The 19239-nt window shown below is 44.2% G+C and overlaps 1 protein-coding gene across 2 annotated transcripts in view; it reads right to left on the bottom strand.

Moving 5' to 3' along the window:
* Positions 1-664: 664 nt before the first annotated feature.
* The window catches only part of GATA4 (GATA binding protein 4), a 167567-nt gene continuing 148992 nt past the window's right edge, over positions 665-19239 (bottom strand). For both annotated transcript variants that reach the window (XM_040348340.1, XM_040348339.1), the window contains exons 3-6: positions 13938-14104; positions 7073-7286; positions 4497-4627; positions 665-2056 (exon numbers count right to left, since the gene is read on the bottom strand). In XM_040348340.1, coding sequence (XP_040204274.1) covers positions 1910-2056; positions 4497-4627; positions 7073-7286; positions 13938-14104 — 659 coding nt within the window. In that variant the 3' untranslated portion in view covers positions 665-1909. The remainder of the gene's footprint in view (positions 2057-4496; positions 4628-7072; positions 7287-13937; positions 14105-19239) is intronic.

The following is a 19239-nucleotide window of genomic DNA, read 5'->3' as shown; positions in this document are numbered from 1 at the left end:
TTGTGTGCCAACCTTTAGGGATATGGGTTCCTATTTAAAGTATACCTCTCCCCTGGGCCTTGTAAAAGACTCTGACCAGGACTTTTAGCGAAGTAGGGAAAGTGCTGGACCCCAGAGCCCAGTCCTCCAAGGAGAGACATTACAGGCAACGCCTTGTGCATGAGGCACGTATCCCATCCAGTTTTGACCTACTTTAGGCGTCTTGGGTGGGTCCGGAAGCATAGCACTTTTACCCCCAGAGGGTCTCTTTGGCAGAGCTTTTAGCATCCTATCGTGTCCAACACCTCTAGACACTGGCAAAACAACTGAGGTGCTTCCCTGATGGGAGGGGTTATATGGAGGGGAACTGTCTTCAATTGGTTGTGCCAGTGTCCAATCACCGCTGGTGACCCTTAACCCATTGTGTAATGAATGGCTCTGTGTCCCAGGGTGTACGATAAAGAAAAAGACTATGGGCTGACTTAGAATGTACAGTATTATTTTACCAAAAGAGTTGACACTTGAAATAGAATTCCAGAAGAGGTAATGAGTCAGTCAACTGTAAGGGAATTCAGACATGCTTGAGACAAACACAGATCTATAATCAGACATAAAATAAAAAAATAAAAAGTAAAGAAAATTGGGCAGACTCCATGGACCACTTTTTTTCTGCCGTTACTCAATCTATATTTCCATATTTATTTGTTGCACAATAGTAAAAAGGCATCTCAACAAATGGAGTGTAGTACTGTAGACAGTGTAGGTGGCAGTTTTGGTGTTACAGCTAAACCCTTCGGCAAAAAAAAAGCCATTTCTAAACTGCAGCCAACTGTCAGAACACAATGACATGGGCATCATAACATAATAATGGAATCAAGCGTATGTTTCTTTTTATATTTTAAATACATTGAAAAGTTCAACTCTAATTTTATACAACAGTTTACAAAGTCAATCATACTTAAATAACATCTTGCAATATATTCCGAACTTGTAATATATTCCAACGATTTTGAGATTTAGCTGGCATTTATGGTTTTCCTGCCTTTTATTTACAGGTGAAAATATCCAATATACAATCAGTAAATTAACTTGAAGTGTTAACTTGGTATGGCAGCTACCTGTAAGTCTGGTTTCTAGTTGAGAATGTTTTTTTTCCCATGGCAATCAATTAATTAATCTAAAATAATAACTGGCATGACAACTAAATCTGGTTTCAATTTGAGAAAAAAAAATTCTTTCCCCCAAAACATCATTCCAAAATCTAGTCTTTTTTTAAAGGCATTACAAAAAAGTCTACAATCAACTCGGAAGTGTAGAACATAAAAATACAAACCAGATCCACATTTTTTTTTCTTTTTTGCCAAAGAACACAAAATATGAATGTTGATAAGGAGAAAGTCCACATCAACAAGTGATGATGATTTTGAAAAAAGCACTCAGCAGCGGAAACAAAGATCAGCGTCCCCCCTCTTGATTAAATATAGTTTTTTATTCTTCTTGGGAAAAAAAAGTTTTTATTTTTTTATTTTAATTTGCAAATTTTCACTAGCAAAGGTACTAAAAAAAAAGTCTTCCAGCCACTTCCATTGTTTCACATCGAAGATTGTATCCCTTGCTGGTGTGACTTTGGTGACGTTGGGTCACCTTGCCAGAAGCTGTAAAACCTCCAAAGCCGTAAACGTTAAATACTGTCCAGTTTATAAACGGTTCTTTGCTAGTAGAAGAGACATTAAATTATTTTTATTTTTACTCTAATAGTTCAAATTCTATCGCAACTTTCTAAGTCTCTTGAGAGCTTGCAATTTTATTTTCTATTTTCTTAGTGGTAGTTGTTGCATACAATTATTTTCTAGGAAAAAAATACTAGTCATTGTTTGCGAAGCCCACTGTTCAAGTGACTTTAGGAAGTGTCAGAGTTGCTTGGACGGCCTCACGCTAAAACCAGGTTATTCCAGTCGTGTTTGGAGCTGACTTGTGGAGATGTGTTGATTGAATGGTGGGTCTGCGGAGAGAGTTTAAGGCCTGCCATTGAATAATTAGATGGTCCGTGGCTTGTAAGAGCAGATAGTGAAGATGCCTGGAAGGTAAGAATATATAAAAAGATCAATTAAAATGAAAATTTAACATAATTTTAAACTTAGAAATCTCATTAATATACACTATATGTCAAAAGTATTGGTACACCTGCCCCAAAGTATCATGACACACACATGAACTTTAATGGCATCTTAGTCTTAGGCCTCGTACACACGATAGATTAACCAGAGGACAACCATAGGTTTTTTAACCATCGGTTAAAAAAAAAGCCAACTTGCTTTAAATTTAACCGATGGATTCCTAACCGATGGGAAAAAAAAGATCGTTAGTAGGCACAACCATCGGTTAAAAATCCACGCATGCTCAGAATCAAGTCGACGCATGCTTGGAAGCATTGAACTTCGTTTTTTTCAGCACGTCGTTGTGTTTTACGTCACCGTATTCTGACACGATCGGCTTTTTAACTGATGGTGTGTAGGTGCGACGGACCGTCAGTCAGCTTCATCGGTTAACCGACGACAACGGTCCATCAGACCGTTCTCATCGAATGGACTGATTGTGTGTACGAGGCTTAAGTCTGTAGGGTTCAATGTTGAGTTGGTCCACATTTGCAGCTATAACAGCTTCAACCCTTTCTAGGAATTCTGTCCACAAGGTTTAGGAGTGTGTATATGGGAATGTTTGACCATTCTTCCAGAAGAGCATTTGTGAGGTCAGGCACTGCTTTTGGATGAAAAGGCCTGGCTCACAGTCTCCACTCTAATTCATCCCAAAGGTGTTCTATCGAGTTGAGGTCAGGACTCAAGTTCAAGTTCCTCCACCCCAAACTCACTCATCCTTAGTCTTAATGGACCTTGCTTTGTGACCTCACAAATGCGCTTCTGGAAGAATGTGGACAGCCTTCCTAGAAAAGTTGAAGCTGTTATAGCTGCAAAGGGTGGGCCAACTCAATGTTAATATAATGTATGTGGGGACACCAAGCAACTCTAAAAAAAAATCCACCCCTTAGCTGTCTTTTCTTTCTCTGTGCTTCATCATAGTGTTACAGATGCTGGGAGAAAGTGCTGCATGCCAGAATGAATGAACTCTTGTGTGCATGCATGCTAATACATCATCCTGGCCAAGCCAATCAAGACAGCTAAAGACTAAAGGTCCCAAAATAAGACAGAGAAAAAAATGGAAACAACAAAGGAGCTTATTGCCCCCAAGGAGCTAATATCATAATGTGCAAGTATGCACAGCATATTGCATAATGTGGCACTCTTACATTATAGAGTGCACGCTAAGATCTCCTTAGTTTTACGTTGTTGGTGCTTCCATTGTTCCTTAGATTTTTTATGGAGTCTTGAGTCTCTTGCCATGTTAATTGGCTGGGCTGGGATGACATAAAGCCTAGTTCACACTATAATTTTTTTTTTTCTGTTCAACCTGGCGAAACAAAAACCCAAAGAGCTCTAGAGGAACTTCTGTACTAAGGCCAGCCATACACGGAGCAAATTTTTTCCTGCAACCACGGACATCAACACAGACAGTGTTGATCGGGAAATCTCTCATGTGAGGCCATTGTCTTCTCCCGGCCATCCCCACTGGCAGAAGACAGTGATTATCGCTAGTGGCTATAGCAGCCGCTAGTGCTAATCGCAAGAGAAACTGACTGGTTGGTTGCACCCAAGTTGATCCTGTCCATTAATGGTTCAAATCTCAGGAGGTTCCTACTGAACTGGCTGAGATTTGAACCGTGTATGGCCAGCCTAACAAATCAGTCTTAGTACCATAATTTTCCTGCTGAGCTATTGTGTTCTGACAGAGGCCCCAACCAGAGCACACCTGTCAGCGCCATTAGCTAAGTCATTCTGAATTGTATCAGGGGGACAATGAAAAGAGTAGCCAACGTGTTTCCAGCCAACCAAACCAGCTACTGGCAAGACCTGTGCAGATAATCACGTTGGAAAAAATACCATTAAAGGTCCAGTTCACAAGCAGTGGTCTCAAGCCCTGATGAAGAGGTTGTTTTTGGCCCCCATCCCCCCGAAATGCAATGGAAACTCTTGATCGTCTTCTGATCCTTAACGGAATAAAGTTATATCTGGACCTTTTAGTAGTGGTGTGGTGCTTCAGTTCACATTTTTGCCCTTTCTCAAGGTGATACTTGAGAAAGGAACCTTTGTGACCTTTGAAATGTCAATGGTGTTAGGTCTATTTTTTTATTTGAAATCTTTGCATCTGTGACCTATGAAGGGTATACTTTTGTAGTGCTGGCTGCTAAGTTACAGTTAATAAAAAAAATCTTGACAGGGTGATGCCATTTCGATTACTGTAAACTCAATTAAAAGTTGAATTTATATAGCAGTCTGGTGTTCAGCTGTAATACACATGACGGACATGTTTTAATTAGGTCAGACCAAGTGACATCCCAGTGGTGTTGAGTACCACTATTAGAGGGTCCCATGCTATCTGTTTAGTATGAAGTGGTATTGCACCTGAGATAAAGAACTCGAGTGGCCATATGGAGGAGACAGTCCGGGTTCAATCTTGATGGGGCGCAGGTCCTCTGCTGTCGTGGAGTTGGTGGAGCTGGTGGAAGGAGTGAGGTTATCGCTGCCGTTTGGTCCTAGGATAAAGAAGGTCCACAAAAACACTTAGTAAGCAAGCTGTAGGGATCCGAATGCCAGTTACATTTGCTAGGAAGATGCATTTGTTAGGAAGATCACATTTGTTAGGAAGATACATTCTTTAGGAAGATACATTCGTTAGGAAGATACATTTATTAGGAAGATCACATTGGCTACAGCATCTAAACGTGCTTTCAGTTACAGAACATCAACAGACTTCTATACTAAGGATGGGCCGAACACCCCCCAGTTCGGTTCGCACCAGAACTTGCCGAACAGGCAAAACATTTGTTCGAACACACAAACACCATTAAAGTCTATGGGACACGAACATGAAAACCCAAAAGTGCTAATTTTTAAGGCTAATATGCAAGTTATTGTGCTAAAAAGTGTTTGGGGACCTGGGTTCTGCCCCATGGGACATGTATCAATGCAAAAAAAAAGTTTTAAAAACTGCATTTTTTTCGGGAACAGTGATTTTAATAATGCTTAAAGTGAAACAATAACATTTAAATTTCCTTCAAATTTTCGTGCCTGGGGGTGCCTATAGTATGCCTGTAAAGTAGCACATGTTTCCCGTGTTTAGAACTGTTCCTGCAACAAAATTACATTTCTAAAGGAAAAAAGTAATTTAAAACTGCGCTATAATGAATTGTCGGTCCCGGGAATACAGATAAAAGTCATTGAAAAAAAAACAGCATTGGTCCCCCCCCCTAGTCCATTACTAGGTGTGGGGGTCCCCCCAAATTCCATACCAGGCCCTTCAGGTCTGGTATGGATATTAAGGGGAAACCCCTGCGCAAAAGTGTAGGGTTTCCCCCAAAAATCCATACCAGACCCTTATCCGAGCACGCAACCTGGCAGGCCACAGGAAAAGAGGGGGGGTGAGAGACCCAAAGGGCCTGGTAATGGAGTAGGGGGGAACCCATGCCATTTTTTTCAATGACTTTTATCTGTATTGCGGGACCCGACAATTCATTACAGCCGCAAGCAGTTTTAAATGACTTGTTTCCTTTAGAAATGTCATTTTGCTGCAGGGTCTGTTCTAAACATGGGGAAAAAGCACCACTTTACAAGAATACTATAGACACTCCCCAGGTATGAAATTTAAAGGAATATTTCACTTTTATTGTTTCACTTTAAGCATAATTAAAATCACTGCTCCCAAAAAAACAACAGTTTTTAAACTTTTTTTTGCATTGATACATGTCCCCTGGGGCAGAACTCAGGTCCCCAAACACTTTTTATGACAATAACTTGCATATTAGCCTTTAAAATTAGCATTTGATTTTTTATGTTAGCGTCCTATAGACTTTAACGGGGTTCCACGGCTTTCGAATTTTCCCCGAACTCAGCATATTGTTCAGTGTTCGCCAGAACACCTAAAAAACCAAAGTTTGGACCAAACTTATGCTCAGGCCGAACTGTTCGCCCACCCCTCTTCCATACCTAATGAGAACCTGTCACCAGAATATTCATTTTAACAGAAATATTTCCATAGAATTATATGTATATTAAATGTATTTTATTTGTGTAATTTACCTGTAAAGCCTCCCATGTGTAGACATTCAAAATCCCTGGGACTGCTGCTGGGCCCAACTCCCGACAGGATGGACTGGCCATTGGGACTACAGGGAGTTTCCCGGTGGGCCGATGGCTCAGTGGGCCGGCTTCAGTGACAGGGGACTGCCGCCCCCCTCTGCTCCTCTGTCTCTCCCTTCCCGCAGCGCTCACCTGGGGGGAACAGAGGAGCAGGGGGGACGACAGAGGAGCATGGGAAAGGGGACAGACAGCTGACTCAACAGCTATGGCATGGGAGTTTCTCACTTCTGCCCAATCTTGTGCCATAAGGGGGGCACCGAACTGATTCTTTGCCTCCGGTGAAATAATGTCTAGCTTCCCCACTGGTACTGCCTATAAGAGTACTAGTAGTTCTACTCTAATAAAGTAGAACGGCTGGTGGCTAGTGAAGAGGGAGAGGCGGCTTGGGGGGGGGGGGGGATGCGGGAGTTGTCCGGCCCCAATGGGAGAGACCTGTCAAAGTGGGCCAGTCTAGATGAAGGCCAGGGCCACTTTTTTGTCCCAGTCCAGCCCTGCCTCCCGACAGCTACATAAAAGGTTATGAAGGGAGGTGAGAGTAAAGGCAGAGGAGCTGGGCCAGCACAGACAGCAAGTAGACAGCCCAACAAGAAGATAGGGTTATGACATACAAGGAAAGGAGCGGTCTGTTCAAGAGAAGTGACTTTTTCTGGAGTAGCCATATTTTCTAGCAAGTTGGTGACAGGGTCTCTTTAAAGACAATCATTGAAACTAGGCACAGCCAAAGAATGCCATCCCATACTGAGGGCTGCCACAGCAATCCTCAGCAATAAGCTTCATTCTAATGGCATATTTCATATTGTGTGTTACAGCATTTTATTTTTATTTTTTTGCATTATATGTACCTGAGGGAGTTTTAGGTGTGCCGAGGTTCTTTGGTTTACGTTTCCTTGTCTGTATGCCTTCCTTTTTCATTGCTAGCGGTCTGGGTACACCGTGAAGTTTCATATAGAGTCCACAGGCATTGCATACAGGCTCCCCTTCTGCATTGCGGCGCCATAGTGTCGTGGTGGTGGTATGACAGTTGGCACAGGAGAGACCAACGCGGCGGGAGGCAGACTGGAAAAAGAGCGATATAACATTATCAGAGCTTGTAAAAATAAATTCAGGTCAGCTTTTTCAAAATGGCATGTTAAAGGCCATCTTTTATCACATGTTGCCTCACCAGGCTACAACCCTCTGTATATGTTCAGTCACTATGATTTCTACCCCAATGCATGTGTGCAGAATAAAGCAGAGCGGAGCACCTTCCCTAAATGCCCAAATTGTTGTTCATATTACTACCCAATTACAACATTATTAGTTTTGGCCACTAGGTGGCAATGTACCCCCAAGATTGAAATACTAAAGTATAACTAAAGGCAAAACTTTTTTTTTCAGCTTTGAATTAAGCTGTGAGAGGAGGTTAGAACCCCTGTCAGGTTTTTAGTGGCAAGAGACAAAAAATGTCCTATGCCTTGCACGTCACAAGACTCTGTGGATATGTGAAATGACAGCCCCAGCCTGGGCTCCAGCCAAGCCACACCCCCCCCAATGCATTTCACTCCAACCCCAGAGCTCACCCCCATGATTAAGCTCTGCAGATGGGATGAAATGCATTGGGGGGCATGGCTTGGCTTGGAGCCCAGGCTGAGGCTTTCATTTCACATAACCACAGGGTCTTGCTGTGATGTGCGGTGCATAGACCCTTTTTTGCCTCTTGAATCATTGGAGCTGGGTGGGCTCTGTCCTTGCCGGCACTCCCAGGGTACTACAAGAAAAGACCCGGCTAGAGCCTTGAGTGGCACCCCTATTTTTTGTCTGGTCACAGGTTTTCAGTGCCAGTATCCCTTCCTTAACCAGGGAAAAGGGAGTACCCGCTCCAGGTGGGAACCCAGACGAATATCCTCCACTGCAGACAACTCAGGTGCAGGCAACGCACTTAGCAAAGCAGGAACAAAGATTGTCTCTGGACAGCCGTACTCTGAACAAATTGGCCCAGATTCAGAGAGACTTACGACGGCGTATCTCCAGATACGCCGTCGTAAGTCCGAATGAGCGCCGTCGTATGTATGCGCCTGATTCATAGAATCAGTTACGCATACATTCTGCATATTTACGCTGGCCGCTAGGTGGCGCTTCTGTTGATTTCCGCGTTGAATATGCAAATGAGCTAGATACGCCGATTCACGAACGTACGTGCGCCCGTCGCATTTAGTTACGCCGTTTACGTAAGACATACCCTGGAGTAAAGATAAAGCATGTCTCTAGGTGGCGCAGTCCATGCAAAGTATGGACGTCGGAACAAGCGTATCTTTTTACGTCGTTTGCGTAAGTCGTACGCGAATAGGGCTGTGCGTAAGTTACGTTCACGTCGTAGGCAGTGTTCGGCGTATCTTAGGCATTCTATCCAGCGCATGCGCACTGGGATACGTCCACGGACGGTGCATGCGCCGTTCGTTCAAAACGTCAATCATGTCGAGTCACGATTCATTAGCATAAAACAGGCCCACCTCTTCACAATTTGAATTAAGCACGCTTACGCCGGCACATTTACGCTATGCCGCCGTAACTTAGAACGCAAGTGCTTTGTGAATACAGCACTTGCCTCTCTAAGTTGCGGCGGCGTAGCGTAAATACGATACGCTACGCCCGCCCACACTTACGCCGCCCTACGTGAATCTGGGCCACTGTAGCCTTTATTAAAAGAAGGACAGCACTTAAAGTCACAGCAAAATAAAACCTGACCCTGACGCGTTTCGCACTGAAACTAGTGCTTAGTCATAGCTATGACTAAGCACTAGTTTCAGTGCGAAATTTGTTCAGAGTGCGGCTGTCCAGAGACAATCTTTGTTCCTCCATCCCTTCCTTAACCGCTTGCCACCCACGGTACACATACACGATATTACTAAAAGTATTGGGACGCCTGCCTTTACACGCACATGAGCTTTAATGGCATCCCAGTCTTAGTCCGTAGGGTTCAATATTGAGTTTGCCCACCCTTTGCCGCCATAACTCTTCTGGGAAGGATGTCCATAAGGTTTATGAGTGTGGCTATGGGAATGTTTGACCATTCCTCCAGAAGCACATTTGTGAGGTTAGTCACTAATGTGGCTAAGAAGGCCTGGTTTGCAGTTTCAGATTTAATTCATCCCAAAGGTGTTCTATCAGCTTGAGGTGCAGGCCAGTCAAGTTCCTCCACCCCAAACTCGCCCATCCATGTCTTTATGGACCTTGCTTTGTGCTGAAGCCCCTGGTCTTTTTGCCACCTAGCAACGCCCCTGCAGAATAGGAAGTGAAGGAAAATCGTCTCAATGAGACACATACAGCAAAAAAAAAAAAAAGACAGGGGTTTTAAGGTTCTCATCTTTTGTATTGTATCTACATCAAACTACTACTTTTAAAATGGTCCTCCCTATTGTTATATTATTATTACTTGCTAAGGAAAGTGTTATCACCCTGGCACTGTCACGTATAACCTCCATCATAGACCTGGCACACACTTTATGGCCCCATATCTGCTGACATGCAGTGATTGGATCTCAGGATGTCCCCATCGCCCCGTGTTCACTTCCTCCTGGACTTGTTTTCCTTTGTGTCCCAGGAATCTGCTGTGCTTTCATGAATTTTGGTCGAATGTGTTATTAGCAGAGAAGGAAGTGAAAAGTGTTTATCAGAACCATCAGAAAGTTTTTTTGCATTTGGAGTTATGTTTGAAGAGCGAGTCGCAGATTGACATTGATGTTTATCAAAGGCTCTGGACTGCTAATGTGAGCAGCAGACTTGATATGGATGGAGGGTTTATACGTAGGTAGATATGGTATCTGCATTATACTCCCTTTCACCCCATTACACCGCTTTGCCATGCTACTAGGGAGGAGATTCTGGATGAGAGCCAACTGACAGCGACTGACAAATATCTTCTACAGCTATGTAGTCAGCAACTCACAGCATTCCACTTGGCATGGCTGCATTCTGTGACAGCAGCTGGAATGACAGGATTCTGTGACAGCAGCTGGAATGACTGCATTCTATAACAGCAGCTGGAATGACTGCATTCTCTGATAGCAGCTGGAATGACTGCATTCTGTGACAGCAGCTGGAATGACTGCATTCTGTGACAGCAGCTGGAATGACTGCATTCTGTGACAGCAGCTGAAATGCTGGCATTCTGTAACAGCAGCTCTAATGAGGGCATTCTGTAACAGCAGCTGAAATGACAGCATTCTATAACAGCAGCTGCAATGAGGGCATTCTGTAACAGCAGCTGAAATGACGGCATTCTATAACAGCAGCTGCAATGAGGGCATTCTGTAACAGCAGCTGCAATGAGGGCATTCTGTAACAGCAGCTGCAATGAGGGCATTCTGTACCAGCAGCTGGAATTACTGCATTCTGTAACAGCAGCTGGAATGACTGCATTATATGACAGTAACTGACATAACTGCATTCTGTGACAGCAGCTGTAATGGCTGTATTCTGTAAGGGCAGGTGACTGCATTCTATGACGGTAGCTGACATTACTGCATTCTGTGACAGCAGCTGGAATGACTGCATTCTGCGACAGCAGCTGGAATGACTGCATTCTATAACAGCAGCTGGAATGACTGCATTCTGTAACAGCAGCTGTAATGACTGCATTCTATAACAGCAGCTGGAATGATGGTATTTTGTAACAGCAGCTAGAATGATGACTGCATTCTGTAACGGCAGCTGGAATTACTGCATTCTGTAACAGTACCTGACATGACGGCATTCTGTAAATGCAGCTGTAAAGACTGCATTCTGTAACAGCAGCTAAAATTACTGCATTATGTGACAGTAACTGAATTTTGTAAATGCAACTGTAATGGCTGCATTCTAAAAGGGTAGGTGACTGCATTCTGTATCAGCAGCTGTAATGACTGCATTCTGTAATAGCAGCTGTAATGACTGCATTCTGTGACAGCAGCTGTGATGACTGCATTCTGTGACAGCAGCTGTAATGACTGCATTCTGTGACAGCAGCTGAAATTAAGGCATTCTGTAACAGCAGCTTTAATGAGGGCATTTTGTACCAGCAGCTGGAATGACAGCATTCTGTAAGAGCAGCTTTAATTACGACATTCTGTAACAGCTACTGTAATTAGGACATTCTGTACCAGGCAGCTGAAGTTACAGAATTATGCAGCGGCAACTGAAATTACGGCATTCTGTACACACAGCTGTAATGAGGGCATTCTGTACAAGCAACTGAAATGACGGCATACTCTGACAGCAGCTGGAATGACTGCATACTGTATGGGCAGGTGACTGCATTCTATTACAGTAACTGACATGACTGCATTCTCTGACAGCAGCTGGAATGATTGCATTCTGTGACAGCAGCTGATAGGACTGCATTATGTAACAGCAGATGACAGGACTGCACCCTGTGACAGCAGCTGGAATGACTGCATAATGTAAAAGCAGCTGACATGAACGTATTCTCAGCTTGTTGCTTGAATTACAACTTCTAAATTCAAGAATCTCTGGTTTTATTAAATATATATAGAACTTTAGATAACTATGAAGACTCAAAAAGCTTTGGAAACTCAGGGAACATCTACTGAGAAATATGGAGGCCACCATTGCCATTGAGTTGCTGAACTCGGACAAGTGTGCAGGTCAGGATTTCTGACTTTCTGCATTCTTGATCCAGGTCAGTAAGATAATGACTAGCTGCTGCTACATGATCTTGCAGTTTTTATAGCAAAACATTTTGGGCTAGATTCAGAGAGAGTTACGCAGGCGTATCAGTAGATACGCTGTCGTAACTCTGAATCTACGCTGTCGTAAATTTAAGCGTATTCTGGAAATCAGATACGCTTAAATTAGGCTAAGATACGAGCGGCGTAAGTCTCCTACGCCGTCGTATCTTAGGGTGCATATTTATGCTGGCCGCTAGGTGGCGCTTCCGCTGATTTTGGCGTAGAATATGCAAATGAGCCGATTCAGAAACGTACGTGCGCCCGGCGGATTTTTTTACGTAGTTTACGTAAGGCTTTTTCTGGCGTAAGGTTACTCCTGCTATATAAGGAGTAACCAATGTTAAGTATGGACGTCGGGACAGCATCGAATTTTGCGTTGTTTGCGTAAGGCCCCGTACACACGACGAGAAACCCGGCCGTGTGTACACTTTTGGCCGAGGAAACCAAAGAGGATCTCGTCGGGCCAAATAGAGAACATGTTCTCTATTTCCTCGTTAGTCAATGGGGAAACTTGGCTCGCCGAGATTTTTGGCGGCTTCACAATAACTCGACGAGCAAAACGATGTGTTTTGCTCGTCGAGTTTCTCTGCCGTGTGTACGGGGCCTAAGTCGTTCGCGAATATGGCTTTGCGTAAATTACGTTCACGTCAAAAGCATTGACTATTTGCGACGTGATTAGGAGTATGCGCACTGGGATACGTTCACGTCATTAGAGACGTCATTTACGTGGGGTCATGTTTTATTTACATAAAACAAGCCCACCTCTTCAGAATTTGAATTTGGCGCGCTTACGCCGGCAGATTTACGCTACGCCGCCGTAACTTAGGGCGCAGGTTCTTTGTGAATCCAGCCCCAGCCTCACTAAGTTACGGCGGCGTAGCGTATCTGAGATACGCTACGCCCGCACATACTTACGGCGGGCTATCTGAATCTAGCCCTATGGGTACAGTAAAGGAGGATTACAATTTCATCATTTGCCATGTGAGTCCCATTGGGGAGATTTCCCTTCACTTCCTGTAGACACAAAAGGAACTGAGAGGAAATCTCTCCAAAGCAAAGTAAATCTCTGATGCCTTGTACACACAAATGGTTTTCCTGGTGGTAAAAAGTCCGCTGGGAAAACCGAGAACCTGCTCGTTAGCTTTTTCCCTCTACACATGGCCGGGTTTTCCAACAGGAAAACTGCCATGAGGACTTTGGTCGGGAAACCCGGCCGTGTGTATTCTCCATCGCAGGCTTTCCCCATAGGGAAACTACTAACTGAAAAACTGCCTGAAATCCCATGTTCTCTTTTTTCCCGCCGGGATTCCCGGCGGTTTTCCTGTTAGGAAAACTGCGATAGAGCATACACATGGCCGGGATTCCCAGAGGTTTTCCTGTTAGGAAAACTGCGATAGAGCATACACATGGCCGGGATTCCCAGAGGTTTTCCTGTTGGGAAAACTGCGATAGAGCATACACATGGCCGGGATTCCCGGCGGTTTTCCTGTTGGGAAAACTGCGATGGAGCATACACATGGCCGGGATTCCCAGAGGTTTTCCTGTTAGGAAAACTGCGATAGAGCATACACATGGCCGGGATTCCCGGCGGTTTTCCTGTTGGGAAAACTGCGATGGAGCATACATATGGCCGGGATTCCCGGCGGTTTTCCTGTTGGGAAAACTGCGATGGAGCATACAGATGGCCGGGATTCCCGGCCAAAAGCTGTCATGGCAGTTTTCCTGCCAGGAAAACCGATCGTGTGTACGCGGCATCAGACAGTTGTTACTAAAACAGGTACCCCAACTGGAAAATTTACCCTCAGTCATTGTTCTGATAATAGCTAGAAAAGTTGGATTATCCCTTAATTTCAGTCAAGGTAACAATGGTTGGCAGGGCAAACAGAGAGGAAACCACCCAACACACAGCACTGAAAACCCTTCAACACTCCCTCGGAGTGTTGGACTCTCCATTGGCTTTATATACACTTTAAATAAATAGAAAACCCTTAAAGAATCTTACCAGCCTTCGTTGAGGCTTGATCAATGGGCGGTTGATTCCGTTCATCTTGTGGTAAAGCCCACAGGCGTTGCACAGATAGTGGCCTGTACCATCCCTTCTCCACAGAGGGGTGGACATCGCTCCACAGTTGACACATTCCCTCCCCTCAGAGAAATCATCGAAAAACTCTGCAAGAATAGGAGAAAAAAAATCAGATCTTTTCAACCGGAAACAACTGTGATTCCAAAGATGGCTAGCTGCAGACTTAAAAGGGTTGTAAAGGTTGTTTTTTTATTTTCTAAATAGGTTCATTTAAGCTAGTGCATTGTTGGTTCACTTACCTTTTCCTTTAATTGCTCTTTTAAATGTTTTTTTTCTTTGTCTGAATATCTCACTTTCTGTTCCTCCTCAGTAAGCTTGCCCCCATCATCTGAGCCGTTTTGGCTGGGGGTTAGTCAGCGTGCTCACCCCCTCCCTTGGGACTACATCCCTGTGTTCACAGCGTCTTCCTGCATGGATGTAGTCCCAATGGATAAAGAGCTGAAAAACCACGTGATTTGGTGAAAGTTGGCTGAAAATCTTCTGCCGTGTGTATGCAGAACAAGTTCACGGCCAACGTCCATTCGGACCAAAATCCATGGAAAAGTTCCAATGGAAGTCCGATCGTGTGTATGAGGCTTTACTCTCCTGTTTTAGTAATACAACCCCATAGTGTGTTACTAGGATGAGGAATGAGGATGTCACCCAGATAGGAGTGAGGGGAAACCATTTACATGGGACAGACAGCCTAATAAAACCCACGTTTTCCTCGCTACGCAAGTATTTTCATTGCCGTCTGCGCCTCTGTTGGAGAGATTTGCAATAATTTCCTGCCCTGGTGACTCATTATCCTAATGGAGACACAGACAGAAAATCCTTACAAAGACACAAAACTTTTGCCGCTGTATCCAAATGTAAAAAAAAAAAAAGTGTCTGGAGTCGGAGATTACAAACGACATACATATATAAAAACTCTGTTTAGGTTTAGCCTACGTATGCCAAATTTATGTTTAAGGGTGCAAATACCTACACTCGTTCTTCATAATAACAGGGTTGCCACAACGCAAAGCACCTAATATTTCACATCAAGTTGACACAGCTATTAAAACAAGACAAAGGTTAGAGAGCAATCAACTTCAAAAGTCAAATTTCTCTGTGCAGCCAATGGCAGGAGTTTGAGCGCTGTCCATAAATAGAAGGGGAACGTTCATGGACATACCGCCCCCCATCTGACTGGCATTGCTTGTACTGCACTTGTCCCAACCAAGTCTTCAAAATAAATCTCTACGTAGAAAATACTCTTGTGGATGCTGCACACAACTTCATGTGGGTTTGGACCCCACTGAAGGTAAAGTGGGAAACCTCCCCATTAGAACACTGATAAGCATTTTTCGCACTTAATCTCAATATAAAATATAATTTCACTCCAGTTTCCAAAAAAGACCAACCGCCCCCCCCAAAAAAAAGTGGGGGCCCCGTATATTTTTAACAAATAACAAATATCCACATGTAGTAAAATAGAGAAGAACTTTACCTCAGGTGAGTCCAGGGATGGACTGGCCATTGGGACTACACAGAGTTTCCCAGTGGGCCGATGGCTCAGTGGGCCGACTTCAGTGACAGCGGACCGCCGCCCCCCTCCGCTCCTCTGTCTCTCCCTTCCCGCAGCGCTCACCTCATCTCCCTCCCTGCAGCGCTCAACTGGGGGGGGGGGGGACAAAGAAGCAGGGGGAGGACCAGAGGAGCAGGGGGGACGACAGAGGAGCATGGGGGAGGGGACAGACAGCTGACTCAACAGCTATGGCCTGGGAGTTTCTCACTTCTGCCTAATCTTGTCCCATAAGGGGGGGGCGGGCACCAAACTGATTCTTTGCCCCAGGTGAAATAATGTCTAGCTTCCCCACTGGTACTGCCTATAAGTGTACCAGTACCAGCCGTTTTACTCTAATAAAGTAAAATGGCTAGTGGCTAGTGAAGGGGGCTTGGGTGGCCGGGGGGGGGGGGGGGATGGGTGGTGCGGGAGTTGTTGGAAGTTTTGGAACTACATTTCCCACGATGCTCAACTACACTGCAGAGCGCATTAGCATCATGGGATATGTAGTTCCAAAACATCTGGAGTGCCAAGGTTTGCCCTCACCGTACTGTATAGTGGACAGAAAGGCTCCTTTTGTTTACACAAATGCCTTTTTGGATGCTTTTTGCATTTTTTAAAAATGCAGGGAATTTTTTTCAACATGGGTTCTTATGGAACACGTTCACAAAAATGCATTTTCATGCCTCTGCGTTTTTTGCAAAGGGCCAGGGACTTTTTTTCCACAAAATGCAGCGTTTTGCATGTAATAGACTTCAATGGACCTGCATCCAAAACGCAAATACTGTGTTTTTACCTCGATTTTCCCGTGAGTTGCGTTTTTAGCTTTTTTTTTACAAAGCTGGCCACCGCATCCTTAACATCCGATGAGTCATCAGCTGTAAGTGGGCTTCCCCTGACAGCTGAATGTAAAAAAAAATTGCTGGCTAAAAACATTAACGAAAAAAATGGAGTGGGGTTCCCCCCCCCCAAAGACCATACCAGACCGAAGATTAGGAGGGGACACTTCCACGCCAAAATTTTAAAAAAAAGTGGCGTGGGGTCCCCCCAAAATCCATACCAGACCCTTATCCGAGCATGCAGCCCGGTAGGAAATGGAGGGGATGAGCAAGCGCCCCCCCTGAACTATACCAAGCTGCATGCCCTCAACATGGGGGCCCCACCCCAAAGCACCTTGTCCCCATGTTGATAGGGACAAGGGCCTCTTCCCGACAACCCTGGCCGGTGGTTGTTGGGGTCTACGTTCGGGGGGGTTATTGGAATCTAATTCAATAAAGATAGGCAAAGCTTTTTTAGTTTTGGACAGAGTGGAGAGGGGTTACAAACCCAGGCAGGTTCTAATTGACATCTGTTCTTCATTAGGGAGATTCACGCTCCCAACTTATCACAGTTATTAGTTATCGAGCATGAAAGAAAGTCTCAAATTACGGGTTGTCACCAGAAATGGGGACACTAGTTCTGGTGACAACCAGGGATTCCCTCACTTTGAAGGGGTTACCTCTTATTTCTGGTTTTGGTTATGGGACAGGACGTAAATGGACCACAGAGGGTAAAAAATGACAAAGGACGTAAAAAATGACAAAGGACGTAAAAAAAAAAAAAATATTTAGCTCTCCTTTAAGATAAATATATGAAAGGCTACTTCTACTAATTAAAATAACTGTACTGCAGCTGCATACATTCCTCTTTTACAAAACACGATGAACAGCTAGTCATTTTCTCCCCTCTGTATTTTGACACAGGGAATGAAACATTGTAAATCACAGTATAATGTGCATTTATTGTACCTCCTGCCTTTACCATGTGTAAATATTTAGAACATCGCTCTCTTAAACCGAGTAGCAAAGGAAAACTCGCACCCAGCTCAGCGAGTATCTGTAATAACAAAGCCATATATAGGTTTGGAGCTTCGTCATTCATCATCACAAAAGAAAAGTTTTGTGATGTTTTGTAAGTTTTTTTTTTTAATTAATAAAATTAGGTCTTAACTTCTACATGAAAAAAAAAAAACAATTGGGACCTGAATTTTGTAGGTAGAATTGAATTTTAGAAAATGGTTAGTTGAACGAAGAAAAAAAAAAGACTAATAACTAGATTCAGAGACATTTACGCCGGCGTATCAGTAGATACGCCGTCGTAACTCTGAATCTACGCCGTCGTAAATTTAAGCATATTCTGGAAACCAGATACGCTTAAATTAGGCTAAGATACGAGCGGCATAAGTCTCCTACGACGTCGTATCTTAGGGTGCAATATTTACGCTGGCCGCTAGGTGGCACTTCCGTTGATTTCGGCGTAGAATATGCAATTGAGCGAAATACGCCGATTCAGAAACGTACGTGCGCCCGGCCCATTTTTTTACGCCGTTTATGTAAGGCTTTTTCCGGCGTAAAGTTAGTCGAACAAATAGCTGGCCTTTTTAATTTTTACGTAGTTTGCGTAAGTCGTCCGTGAATGGGGCTGGACGTAATTTACGATCACATCGAAACCAATACGTCCTTGCGGCGTACTTTGGAGCAATGCACACTGGGATATGTCCACAAACGGCGCATGCGCCGTTCGTTAAAAACGTCAATCACGTCGGGTCACTAGTCATTAACATAAAACACGCCCCCCTGTTCATCATTTGAATTAGGCGTGCTTACGCCGGCCCATTTACGCTAGGCCGCCGTAACTTAGGAGGCAAGTGCTTTGTGAATACAGCACTTGCCTCTCTGACTTACGGCGGCGTAGCGTATATGCGATACGCTACGCCGCCTCAAAATTCAGCCAGTCTATCTGAATCTGGCTATAATACATGGCATGGGCTGCTTTGGAGGTAGAAATGATATCAACTGGTACCTGGCCAAAGTCCTGGCAGGGCAACGGGGCCCAAATCTTGAAAAGTGAGGAGTGATGCCGCGTACACACGACCGTTTTTCGGGTGGTAAAAAAATTCTTTTTTTTTCAATGTCATTAAAAACGATTGTGTGTGGGCTCCAGAGCATTTTTCACAATGTAAAAAATGGGCATTAAAAATTTCAAACATGCTCTAATTTTTCACGACGTTTTTAATGTTGTCGTTTTTAACGTCGTAAAAAATGGTCGTGTGTGGGCTTTAACGACGTGAAAAAAACGTGCATGCTCAGAAGCAAGTTATGAGACGGGAGCGCTCGTTCTGGTAAAACTAGCTTTCGTGATGGAGTAAGCACATTTATCACGCTGTAACAGACAGAAAAGCGCAAATCGTCTTTTACTAACACAAAATCAGCAAAAGCAGCCCAAAGGGGGGCGCCATCCCAATGGAACTTCCCCTTTATAGTGCCGTCGTACGTGTTGTAACGTCACCGCGCTTTGCTCGAGCATTTTTGTTTCACGATCGTGTGTAGGCAAGGCCGTTTTAACGATCGGGTTAAAAAAAACTTTGTTTTTTCTAGAGCATTAAAAATGAATTTTTTTACAACCCGAAAAACGGTCGTGTGTACGCGGCATTAGTGTCAGTAAATTTTGCCAAATTCCCCCCCATATCAGGGTTCCTATTAAAGTCCCCCTTACATCAGGGCACCATCACAGTTCATCTTACATCAGAGACCCTATCAGAGTCCCCCCAACATCAGAGTTCCCCCTTAAAAACAGGGTCTCCATCAGAGTACTCACTAACCTTAGAGTCCTCCATTACATCAGGGCCCCCATCACAGTCTCCCCTTACCTTAG

This window comes from Rana temporaria, chromosome 4 (assembly GCF_905171775.1).
Source record: "Rana temporaria chromosome 4, aRanTem1.1, whole genome shotgun sequence".
Taxonomy (NCBI): Eukaryota; Metazoa; Chordata; class Amphibia; order Anura; family Ranidae; genus Rana; species Rana temporaria.
This window is presented reverse-complemented; position numbering and strand designations above follow the sequence as displayed.